At 35.3% G+C, this 13,618-nt stretch overlaps 1 protein-coding gene across 1 annotated transcript in view; it reads left to right on the top strand.

Moving 5' to 3' along the window:
• The window catches only part of IQCK (IQ motif containing K), a 45,802-nt gene that overhangs the window by 14,386 nt on the left and 17,798 nt on the right, over positions 1-13,618 (top strand). The window contains exons 7-8 of the mRNA XM_042798899.1: positions 6,024-6,108; positions 11,939-12,050. Coding sequence (XP_042654833.1) covers positions 6,024-6,108; positions 11,939-12,050 — 197 coding nt within the window. The remainder of the gene's footprint in view (positions 1-6,023; positions 6,109-11,938; positions 12,051-13,618) is intronic.

Raw genomic sequence — 13,618 nt, 5'->3', positions numbered from 1 at the left:
TTATTTTTCTTATTTTCTGTATAGAGGTATTTACCTGATGCTAAGTTCATGAGGACACATTTATTGGGTTTAATCGATCTGTGTGTTCCAAAACAAATATGAAGGTACAGGATAAATACATTTATCATGGCTTTAATGAAGTTGACAGCTAAGATGTGTGTGTATATATATATGTCTATAAATGATTAGTAAATCTGAAGTAGTGGCTTTTTGCCAAATATCTGTATATGTGTATATATATATACATTGAATATTTTTTCTCCCTCATCCCCCAATACTCTAATTAGGTGAAGTCTGTTGGTCTCAGCTGCCTTTACAGTTGACTTCATTGTCAGTTCTCAGATGGCCAATAGGGATAATTTTGCATGGATGGCTGATTTCTTTCTTTCCATAGTGTTTCTACAATTTCTACAGGCTTTTCTTTCTGCACACTGCTATATTTCACTTGCTTCTATCTAAACCAGCCACATTTAGAGTATATTTGATTTGCATTAAGTTTTTTCTTTCATTTTCTTTAATAATCTGAGCTTTAATTTTTTTTTTTCGGGGGGGGGGGCGGGGAGGGGAGAGGGATAATGAGCAACACATTTAATTGCAATAACAGAAGAGTCCAACAGATATCTGTATGGATGTTATTCTATGTGGATCCAAGTAAAGAACTGCCATTCCAGTAATGTGGCAGAATTCAAGTTAATGAAGGAGAAATTTTTTACTTAAAAAAGTACAACTATGTTGGAAAATTGCACAAAGTTTATGTATAAAATATTTATATTGTGTAATGGTGTTTTATGACATTGAAGTTTTATAGCTACAAATCCTAATGCAGTGTTGAAACTTGCCTTAATTTCTGTAAAGATTTTCAAAAAGGGAATGAGAAAATTGAAAATGAGTTAGTGGTTTGTGACATCTTCCTGATATTGCTGTTAGAGCACTAATTGGAGGCTGTTTTTGCTGCTGTTACTTACGTTTAGAGGATATGAGGTCTGATCTAAAATACACAAACATAGATGGAAATTTCCCCATTGACATGAGTGGACTTTGGAATAGGTCCATGTTTGGTTTCCTTCAGCCTAGGACCACAAACAGTCTTAGAGAATCCATAAATACTGGTTCTATGAAAGAGAAAACTGAGGTAACACATTGTGACTTGCAAAGTATGTAGCAAGTATATAAGCATTGAAGGAGGAATGAGTTTTATCAATAAAACGGGTAGGTCCTCTCCAAGTGGAGAGCATATTAAGAGGGAAAAAAGGCACTATAGTTTTCAAACAGAACTTAAGACAAAAGATACTTTCTCATTATTAAGACTTGCTGTGCTTCCTCTAATTCCTCCTGCAAGCTTGTTAGCATTCACCTGTTCTGCCCCATTCTCCTGTCCATTATATGACCGCCTCCCCACTTAACAACTTTCTCTATGTTAGTTTCACACTTTTCTTTTTATCATGTATTTTCTTCATTCTAAATAGGTAAATAACTATATAAATAGTTTGTATGCGTTAACAGTTGTATGCATATTATCACTATGACCACTTTGATAATACTTCTGAGTATCTTTTTATAGTTTTATTATACTGTAATATTTTGCATCATATTTTGTGGGGGGGGTTGTTTTGTTTGTTTTCTTTTTTTTTAGAATTGTGGCTGAGACAGAAATGAAACAGGAAATTTAAAAGTGAAATGTCTTGTTTGTTCACAGCCTATAGCCTTTATATTTGAGGATATTCAAAACACAAAAGTGTATTTAAAAGACCAGCGAAGGAGTAGAAGGTGCAGAGAATGGAAGGGGAAAAAAGAGTCAAAATATATTACATTTTATTCTTTATTTAGCTATTGACAGTATCAAGGAGCTTTTATTTGGAGAAGGTGATAGAGCAGAAGAGTTCAGACAGGTGGCATGAGTCAGAGTTCAAAATTCTGCTTGTTTGCACTTCCTTTCTTCAGAAGATTAGATTATTCCCACATTCACAGTCCTTCAAAAGTGTACCCTCTGTATAATGCACAAAAATGTTCTATATTGTAAGGATTTTTTTTCTCCCAATACTTTTCTCTTATTCTAGTACATTTAGATTACTGCAAAAGAAAACTGGTAGTTAGTAACGTATTTCTGACTGTTGAATAGTTGAATTAATACTAACTGTTAAAAAGAAAGCTTCGCACTCAGTTTGACCTGTGAAAATGTTCCAGTGTGTTTTTGTCAAGTGTCTGTGGGAATATTTCCCTCTAATCCTGTGAAGCTCATACAATAATAGTGTAGTATATGATTAACATATCTAATTTGTTTTAAATAGCAGGTCAGATAAGTCAGGACTTCAGTGTCTGATTGTTTATGAACAATCTTTTTCCTGCTTTTGGGCTAAATGATCCTAATAGTATCTATAAGCAGAGATTTTTTGAGACATTTATTTTGAATCAAAGCAATACTTTTTCATTGTTGCACACATTTGCAACTCTGGATAAGCACATAAGAAAGTCTTAATGAAGGCAGATGCTTCTGTAATATTTCTAGATTCTCTGAGCAGAAATAAGAAATACTGAAAATATAAAAGAAAACTACTTTGAAAAATTTCTAGAACATTTTTCTTGTTTTTTCAGACTAGCATCTGAATTTTTGGAGTACTTTCCAAACCAAAGGCTTCCTCAGAATCTGTTTTTTAAGAGTTATGCAGATCTCCATGGTCATTTACTTGCATGTCTTATATTTATCCCTGTTCTTTATCCCTGTTCTTTTGTCCTTTAGATTATGACTTTTGCAGTGACTATGTCATTGCCTGTGTTCATACATGATATAAATATTCAAGAACAATAACTATCACAGTCTAATTAAAGGTGAAGTGGTTGTGGCTGTTTAATATGGCAGTGGCTGTTGTATTGAGACTTAATGGGCCTCCAGAGGCCTGATTCTTGTTGTTAGGGTTGCGTCAGTGTTTGTAGAGACAAGCTTTCTAAAACCAGAGAGAAACCCTGATTATCCATTGACTGTACCTGCTTGTCCCACTGTCCCCTGCACAGCATCTGCCCCAGGCACTGATGCTCTCTGTAGCTAGCACAGTGGTCCTGCGGGCAGCTAGCTGTAAGGCCAGAGGTTAAATCTGGTGGTTGTCTGTTACTGTTAGGGAACAGATTTGAATAAAATGAGCAATTACAAAATCCTCAATTCTATATAGTGAAAATTTTGCCTGATTCATTCAAGGAAGGAATCAGACCTTCTATTTGTAGGCCAGATTGGGAAGTTAATGACAACTGGGGTTTGACATTTCTGTGTGAAAATACTGACTGTATACAGCGTCCATCAGTGGGACTGTGAACCCATGTAGGTTAGCTTGTCTATTTTGGTGACAAGATAATGTCACTTTTTCCCCCCTTCTTGAAAGTTCATTGAGAAATCCAGCTTCTGGCCACAAGGAAATCAGATACACAACTTCAGTAAGAACCTTTTTCAATACCTCATATATTTATTTAATACAACTATGCCTTTTATTTTCTGGGTGCCAAGTTCCACCTGCATAATGTAATATAATTACTAAGTTTGTCATAATCAGAATCTGTACAAGTTTGCTCAGAAAGCAAGAAACATGTTTCTGGAATTTAACTCTCTTTTGGTCAGTGTCTGCTTTATTCAGATTTGGTAAAATACAATACTTAAGAAAAATAATTTTACTGATGCTCTTTTACAGATGCAACTTATGTTAAACAACATATCTGATCTATATATCAAAACAGATATCCATTTGTTTGATGTGTGGGATTTTTAGATTGTGCGTAATCAAAGACTAAATGAGCAGAATATAGTTAGTGTACATTTAACTGTCAGTTTTAATCTTCTTGGAGGCATACAGCTGTCTTCTGCCACAAATGACACATTCCCACTTTTCCTAGTTCACTGCTGAGGGGTGATTGCCTCTGCTCAGAATCTATTTTTGTTTGAACCGAAGCCAACTGCGTGTATCCTCTCAGACAAAACTGGAAATGGCATGACTTCTCTGCTTTAAAGCTGCCCTGTTGAAATGATTGATATTTGCCAGTGACTGTCATACCGAAAATTAAGTCCTGTTCCTGCTTGATTTTTATATTGGTTTCTCAAATGTAGTGTTGGATTATAAACTAGATATTTTTATAATTTAAAAGTGAGAGCAAATGAATGCTAGAGTCGACCTTGCAGGGTAGGGGAAATCTCAGTTTGTTCTTTGAAGATGTACTTATTCTTAGAGAAAGTTCAATGTCTTTGATATGAGTGCTTTAAAATATGTAGGTCTTTCTGTGATTTTCCCACTCTAAGTTTTGGTTTTCAAAAAGATCAAAAATAGAACGGAGGATGAAAGCCTACCAGCCAAACCAGCACAGTCCAACTTCATATTTTGAAGTCTGATTATAAGAAGCCAATAGCTCAGGAAGCCTTGCTTGTCCAGCGCTTATGATGTCCCTTGAGCAGTAAAAATGCTAATTAATTTTCACAGAGCTAAAACTGTTTAGCTTAGCAGAGAGACTTCTTTTTATTTTTGTCTTATTTCTACTCTTCCAAACAGATTGTGGTTTTCTTTCACATTAAAATAAATGTAGGCCAAAACCCAGCTGACATGATGATGAGACCAATTTGACTGAGTACACAGACTAAAACGGTGTAGTCAGTGTAGCATTAGATAATAGTTAAGATTGTGCTCTAAGTTGAAATGCTCCTTCAGTGAAGACAAGCCCTAAGAGAAAGATGTCGGAGAGCATAGGAAGCTTACTAGGGTAGTGACTAATACGAATGAAATTATGTGAAAGGAAAATGTAAGCTGTCAAGCCTCCTAGCTTGAGCTGTAATATGCTGTAAAATAAATTTCCAAAAGAAATGGCAGAATTAATGTTTTAGCCAGAAAATATAGGACTGCATAAATAGCTTGTTAATTGATGGTCTTTGCAGTATATATGTCTTTGTGGTATAAATACTATAAATAATATTCCTGCATAGGTTGCATGTGTCTGTAGATGATTGCTGCATCCAAATGCATAATGATGTGGTCTTCAGAGTCAAAGCTGTGTTCAGCCTGGTTTCCATGCAGGGAGAGTGGCTCTTAGCAGCCATTCTAATGCTATGCCAAGTCTACTGTTTATAACTGGTATCTTTAGGATTTTCAACATTATTTCCCTATAGTTCATTAGCTTTAAATTACATTTATTATAAAAGAAACTACATAAATTAATTTTGTCTTGTTCTTTCCAGTGTATGCTTTCTGATCATTGTGTGTGAGAAGTAAATCAACATCCATAGATAAATGGCTTTTAGGAAGCAAGATTTGATAGAGTGACTTGAGTTTTTGTTAGTGATAGCCAAATTGTAATTATAGTTTAGAGTGTTTCCCATTAAAATTGGTATCAACAGAATCATCAAACATGCTTTCAAAATACTCTATCTTTTGGCTGAAAATTGTTAACTTCACATATGTATTACTTTCTTTTATCACCAAGCAATGTGTATATGCTATCAAAAGTAAAATTTCAGCATTTTAAGAACTTGCTTAGACATTTCTAAACATGGATCCATGGTTATGCAGATATGACAATTGTTACTTTTTTCAGTACATTTTAATTTTAAGTAAAATAATAATGTAAATGTAAATTAATGGACTAAAATATATTTACATTTTGTGTATTTAATAATTTTATAAACATTTGTCGTAAGTCTGTTCATTGTTGCATGCACACTAAAACCTCCTCTGCTTTACAAATGTCATGCTTACTTCTCTTGCCCCCATCCTACCACCACCCCAAACCTTACCATACTAGCAGGAGACTGAAGTCCATGTAGACAAATAAGAAAGATTGCAGTGCTTGATGTGCCATTTGTATATCATTGTTTTAAAGAAGAAATGATTGTAGCATACATAACACATTTTATGTGCACATTTTATCCTTGGAGCAGTAAGAAATTGTATCTTTCAAGCTTCTGAACAACATTCCTCTTTTTTATGAAATACACTCTTAGGGAAGAAAGTATTTTACATTTATAGGCTGTCTGTTTACAAAACTGTGTTTTTTTTAAGTCCTAGGCCACCAATTCCTCTCTCTCTCCTTCTATCAGAAGAAGAAGCAAGCATAATAATTCAGTCCTTCTGGAGAGGTTATCGGGTAAGAGTAATCTATAATTACTTTGCTTGATGTTGAAAACTGTAGGACTGTGAAGGCCCCAGGGAAAATCCTTACATAAATTTTAAGTAGGGGATACTAAAAATAGCTGCTGAGACCCCCATGGTTCATTGGCTTTGGATGTTGCTTTGCCTTACGCCTAGTGACTACAGTTTTTTCACAGACATTTATGCTGATGTAATGTCACCGTTTTCCTCGACAACAGAAATTCCACAGAAATTTGATTTTCAAAAGTACAATTAACACTGAACAATTTTTGCCTTTTTTTAGTTGAACTTTGGCTAGTTGCTAAAGGATGGAGTGTTATTTTGCTTCATGCAGGGATATGTGAGTGAGTGTGGAGATGAACAAGGAGAAACGGTGAGGTCTGTTAAGAAATAAAAGCATACAGAAACAAAGGACAAAGAATTGAGGCCCAGAATGAGACAGGAGATGTAGAAGAGGCATGAAGGCTGTTATTCAAGGAAAGAGACAACAAAATGGCCAGCAGATGTTCCAAGCTGTGCTAATAACACAATACTAATGCAATCCCCAATTTAAGGGGGAAAAGCAAGGCACGTAAAATAAATACAAAGAAAATTGGCTAATACTGTTATTTTGGAGGATAACAGCCGTGCTAACACTAGGGTATGAAATAGGTTATTTTGAAAATCCCGAGCAGATTCTGTCAAATATTTCTTTGAAAGGCTTGGAAAGAAATGGACTTGAAATTCAGGTGACTTTGATGACAAAGGAATGTCTTTGACTGCCTTTATCAAAATTTAAGTTTGTAAATAGCCTCCAGATATAGCAGTAATTTAATTGTGATGGACAGTGAGATACCTCTGCCTGTATGTCAGGCGTTCTTTAAATAACAATTGGTATAAATAACAATCAGTATAAAACACTTCAAGTTCTTTACTACTTTTCAGAAGCATGAATACGTAAGTGGCTACTATAATGTGCCATGCAGACAAAGATGATGAAACACCTTGAAATTATTTTCTTGACTGACAGATTTTTGTGGCACTTTCTGCTTGTTCGTTTTCTTTCATTTTTCTTTTTTCAGAGATGGCATTGACACTAACATTAATTAACACTGACAATATCACTGCAGTCACCTTTACAATGGGGTATTGCAAAGGCAACCATTATCCAATAACAGTTATGTTTGCTGAACAGTTCAAAGATGCTCGGATTCATTGTGCTTCTGCCAAAGCTTCTGAAGGGCACTATCCTTCCTTGCTATATTATTAACTTCAAAATTTTCACAGTAGTATTTATCATTCTAAACCAGTTCCCAGAAATGAGAGAGAAACTGTACTTGTAACAAGTAGGAGACATCAAAAATAATACAGACTATAAAAGTAGCTGTTACATGTTTTAGCTTATTAGAGCTAAAAGATCTTGGGTTTTTAAAAATTAAAATTTAAATTAATATCAGAATATAAAATAAAAATAATTTGTAACAAGTTACTACAGTGGGTAATGTGTTATCCTCGGGCTTGTAAATTAAGAGAATACTAAGCTTAAATGGGATTTCATCACATTAATGATAAAGTATATCATGAAAATTTACCAAATAATTCAGATGATTTGCTTTTAAGATAAACAGCTCTGTCAGCTGACACTGATTTAACGTGGCAACAACTGAGCACTTACAAATAATGCCCTTTTGCATTCTAAGGATATTATTGCCAGTATTTCAAACTCTCTTCTGATATTTTTCATTAAACCTTGTTTGATAATTTGCAGAATTTCGAACTTTTAAACACTATTATTGAAATAGAAGTTTACACATTGTGATCACATTGAATAATTAAACACAAACACACATACATGTTTTACATGGCACTGTGGTAAAGGAACAGTGTACTTCATCATTTGTCTTCTCAAGATACACTTTAAAGGACATAAAATCACATGCCATAGGTACTTACTTAAGAGATGGATGGAGAAGGATTCTGTGCATACTGTTGATTTCAGAAAAAGTAAAAGGCTCAGAAATCTGAGCAGGATAGTTTTGTCTTTAACAATGCTATCCCAAATGTGAACCTTGTATTTTTTTTTTCTTAAACAATGTCATATAAAGTGGGAGAAACCACAGCAAGTTATTTTTCTCAGACACAGCTTCTATGGACTCAGACCATTTTTGAGCTATTTTGTTAACCATATTGATCTAGGTAGTAGAGTTTATCTTGTTACTGAGCATCATGTCTTCTCATGATACTTCACTTGTTTCTGACACATCTAGCTGTCTGGGTATGCCAGTATCAAAGCACATGACAATCAGCAAAAATGGATCAGGCAGTAAAAATTCTTCTATTTGAAGAGAAAAAAAAATTATAGGTACAGAATATTGAGAACTTTTTGGTAATAAAGCATGATTGATCAAAGCAAAGCAGTCCATTCATCCTTACCTGAGGCAAATTTCAGAAAAATACTTGGTTTTGTAGTAATAATTAATGTCTGCCATCAACAAATTCCTTGTTACAATCTTTCATTCAAAAACATTGATGAGTACTCTGCAAATTATAAATCAAGAATTAAATTTCAGAACAAACAGCAGTAGAAGCTACAACAATTAAGGAGATCAGAAAGGAAGATGTCATCTTGAAGGGTCTCTTTGAGGGCAAGGTGGAGCACTCAAGTAAGACTTGAGACGGATCTGTCATCAGAATTCTTTCTCTTCACTTCTCACCATCCTCCTTTATTGAGGTTTCATTCATTTGTTGTGGGCCAAGGCAGTAGTCAGTATCTGATGAAAACCCTTGATTGGTAGCTATCCATTTTCCAGACACTTTTCCAATAAAAGATGATATATTCCTTTACCTCTTTACTGCAGAATCTGTGCTTAGTGCCATTTATTTTACAGAGTATTTTTAATCTTTACAATTTGCATAACTGTTCTAGACTGAAAGGATTTTTCATTAATACAATTTCCTCTAATGTCTCTGGTTGAAGCCTTAGTGTTATCCTTCTGCTGTTGTGCAACATGTTCTCAACTAGCCCTGAAAGCTGTTTATTTTTACTAAATCTTGTAATATCATGAAGTTTAAATTGGTTATCATTATGCAAATATTTATAGGTAAATATTGTTTGACCAAAAGTTAAATCAGAATTGAAACAGGTTTATCTTTATATCTTAAAGCGGTGCTGTGCTTTTGCTATCACAATTTATATTCCTTTCCAGCCAGTTATGGCTACTAGCAAAGGCTCAAAGGCAGGTCACACAAATATTCACTGTTACTTACAGCAAGTGTAGGTTCAATCCAAGTGACTTGGGTAAGAGTAAACTCTCACTTCAGAGTTATGACCCCTTCAATGCTTCTTGCATTGCTAGTCTGCAGGAGAGACACATCAGATGTTTGGAGAAGACCCTTGACTCTCTTGCTTGCCTGGAGATTTTGCTGCTGTGTCATGGCTTTTTAATCATGGTAGAATTGCACTCCGATTACAAAACAGACTACTTTCTGAGAAATTATCACAACTATGTTAAATTATAATCTGTTAAGCATATTTGGAACATGTTGATAGTATTTTGTGAAGCTTCTGTCACCTGTTTTACTGCAGGTGGCATATCTGTGTTCCTTTTTCTTTCACTTTTTAAAAAATTACTTTGTTCTGGGAGCCCATGTTCCCTGCTTGGATTTCATGTTGGACTTTGGAGTATTTGAATCTATCTGACTCTGCCTTTATCTCAGAACCCTGTATTTTGCTATGTGTTTCACTATACTTTCACTGGTTTATTTATCTAGGGGGAGTATACAAAATCTACTATACTTGCCTTTTAACTGTTAAGAGTTACTGTCTTCATGTTCAGTATTCGAAGATCATTGGCCCTGTCATGGGCCAAAATACAGGTCTTGTGTAGCTGCGGTTGTCAAGGGACACTTAATTTTTTAAAAAATTTTATATTTAGATGTAATGGTAGTAATTTCTCTGTCTTTCTGCCTCTTTTCTATTACTGCCATTTACATGTCCCGTGATCATTCCTTTAACCTTTTCTTGTGCAGGTAAAGTGACTCCATGTAATAGGGAATTATGGGTTTTATAAAAGCATACATAACAGTATAAAAGAAGAAAATGTCTCTTGCAAGCCTAAAGAAACTATCAAGTGATTGGGATTATATTTTATTTTTGAAAATAGTATTTGATGAATTTAATAGAAAATGGTTTTAATTTTTGTACAGCTGTACAGACGATCACTAGTAACTTTTTTTAATTTTAAAAATTTTATATCAACCTAGTAAGAACTTATTATAACTTTTATAGATGATAATACAGAACTATATTAGTATAACGGGATATTATTAGAGGCCTAAGAGGTATCTGATGTCAAGTCACTGAGTAAAAGTCTTGTCTGTCTTTGTTGATCATGTGACCTTGTATTATTTTTCTGCTCTGCCAGTACACTATCTGAAATATTGCAAGCTATGTTCTAAGTGGATTGAAAAATGCTGTGGGAGTTCATCTACTGTCTATTGCATTCTAAACTGCACCATAAAGGAGAAATTCTGGGTGGAAAGAAAACTTTTGATAAATAATTTATATTGTTTTCTTTAACTAGTGGAAAACTAAGTCCTGTTGTTTTGCTCTGTATGTATCTAAGTAAAGTGGGAGAAAGCAGCATAATGGAGTAATAGAGTTCAAATCATAGAACAAACTGTATCATGTAAGAATAAACTAAATATAAGAAATTTTCTAGAAAACTAAGTAGTCAGCTTCCTGAAAGCAAAAATGTGTCCCAGAGAAACCAATCTCATGGCTGCCTGTTTCTACCATGTTATTCAACATCAGCCTGAATTACTAGGACACTAAGTCCTAAAACATAATGACATTTTATATACAAAACATTTAGAAAAAACAGAAACTATATTTTTTATATTTCTATTATAATTTGACAATGACTTTAAGGGAATAATTGCTTACCAATCTCTAACCTGATCTAGCATGTCCCCTTCCCACTGTTGTCAGAAGGATGGTATCTCTTCTGGATTTTTGTTCTAGCACTGGAAGGTAATTGTGCGAGTGCCAAGGTAGACAACTGGCAACACACTGCTAATTAATCAAATTCTGCTTAGAACAAGTTTAAGTGGCAGAGCAGTAAAAGTTGTTGATGCAAAGCTAGCTCTTTCTTATGTTACTAGGATCTACACCAGTACAAAAGCAGTAATAGAAGAATTCAAGTTAAATCTTAAATTGAGTCAAGGCCTGTGACTGTTATAATTTTATGTGGAAGCAGAATTACACCCTTCATAGGGATGATTGACTGACAAAGAATAGATATAATATAATGCATTCCAATTACTTTAAATAACAGATTAATGGCCCTGCTGTTTGTGAAAATTGTATGGCTGGGATTGTCAGTAAGCCTATTTGCAGCTGATAGCAGGTGTGAATCAGTTTGCTGGAATAAATTTCCTGCTGTATGACCCTTCATGCTCCTCTTCTGCTCTATTATGTTGGTCAGTGGGTTGGTTTTATAGTGTTGTGGTTTTCTAAAGGCACTAATACTGTTCAGCATAATGCTTTAAATTTTAATTAACTCAAAGAATAAATGTCTCACTGCAATCACATTCTCCTTGATAATCAAAATTATCCCCTAATTGGTGTATTTATGTTTTCAGTGGGGTTTGTCAATTATGTGGGTTTTATTTCTGTATAAGTTGAAAACTGTAAACCTCTGGGATTGTGCTTTTATATCAGGCCCAGCAAAAAGGATGGATGTCACGTATTTTCCCAGCCACAGCCCCATGAAAAAAATTGTACTGTTATCTTGGCTAACATGAACGTATATAATTTTCATTACATTTTGTTTTGCCTTTCCCAGGTCCGCTGTGATACTGAAATACAAGAGCTACGTCAGTGGCAAAAGCAGTTGAGAGAGGACAAAAACATTTTTGAGAGAGTGAAAGAATTCTGGACTAAGCAGGAAGCCAAAGGTAAGTAAATTAAATTGTGTAGTTTTTAATTTTTTTTTTTTTTACATTGTGTTGAATTTTTACATTTCGAGTTGTATAAAAAAGTAAGACACACAGTAGGACACTAATCCTGAGAATGGAAGGTAATGTCTGGTGGAAATGCCTGGCTGTTTCCTTACAGTCACTACTAACTCTGAGTTAGTTGCCTGTATAGCTGAAAGTGACTATTTAAAATACGGTACAGGGCCAAAACTCAATAATTTCAGAGGACTGTGACAATGTGTTGGCACAGTATTTCCGAGGGCAGGATCAGACCTCTACCAGCTACACAACATGTCAATACTGATTTTTACCAGATGGGTTGTAGTACAGTTTTTCTGAACTGTGGGATTTCTATCTGGTAAACGTTCTGCTGGCATTCTTCTGTAGTTATTTATAGCAGAAGTTGGCCTGTACAGTTCTAAAAAAAGAAAACAAACCCAAACAACCCAATATAATTGCCAAGGGAAATGAGGCCAGATTGCTTTAAGACTGACACTGTAATATGTTTCCTTTTTGCCCTGATTGTGGACAAGGCTTTACTGACAGGGTCAAAGTTACCATTCACTTACTTGGACACAGTGGTGTAATTATGATTATTTGCCCAGCCTCTTTGTCTGCTAATGCAGAAGGATTCACTGCCTCCTCAACCACTCTACATTTTATCAGCCTCTGTGGGCTGGGCTCATACGTGTTACACATAGGGATGTGAACTACACACCTAGAGATGAAGGTGAGAAGAGGTTGTTCAGCTATGTTGTTCATGTGTTGAAGAGAGGGAAAATTATGTTGTACCAGTCACCATTGTGTGGTCCTTCAGTCTGATGCCACAGTCACAGATGTGTTCTTGAACGGCCAGTCTTTGCCCTGAACTATATAAGAGCATTCAGGGTGCAGTTTCACACAATCAATTGGATCAAACTGGGAGCTGCCAAAAGGGTTGATCCCACTCTGTAGTTCTTGCACCAGTTTTAGTGATTGTGTAACTGTACCATGGGTTTGGATCAGTGAGGGGTTTTGATACAGGGCAGGTTAGTTTTCCACAACGTTGTTGCCACATGATTGTTAGATCTAAGACAAAGGAGAAAGTGAACTGGGGAGAGAGAGGAATAATGACTTTCAGCAGCCCACAGGTTGGTTAAATTGAGCAGAATATGAGATGGTATTCTCATACCTGGTTACTGTTCATGGCTGAGGAAGTGCCAATCTCCAGGTGGTTGGCAGGAGTTAAAAACCAGGGGCAAATCATGGCTTAGACCTCTTCAGCTCAGTACACTAAAGCACATCTGTCAATGCCCTCATTCTGAACCTGTTTTTTGTGAGATTTCACTAGGAAAGGGGGGACTTAAATTTGAATCCCTGCATGGTGAGAGAGTTTAGAATCAGGTTTCTCTGAAAGGTTTTAAGATGCTGAGTCCTGCTCAGTTCGATACCTACTATACAGAAAAATCTACAACTCTGGATTTCAAGTAACAGAAAATTGCTGATGTGCGATATGGAATTAGGCAGCTTACTGGGAGGCCTCTGTCCTCTGTGTTGCCTCATGGCCT

Source organism: Tyto alba, unplaced genomic scaffold (genome assembly GCF_018691265.1).
Source record: "Tyto alba isolate M040663 unplaced genomic scaffold, T.alba_DEE_v4.0 Super-Scaffold_28, whole genome shotgun sequence".
NCBI lineage: Eukaryota > Metazoa > Chordata > Aves > Strigiformes > Tytonidae > Tyto > Tyto alba.
Note: the sequence above shows the minus strand (reverse complement) of the source record. Positions and strands in the feature narration are given on the sequence as shown.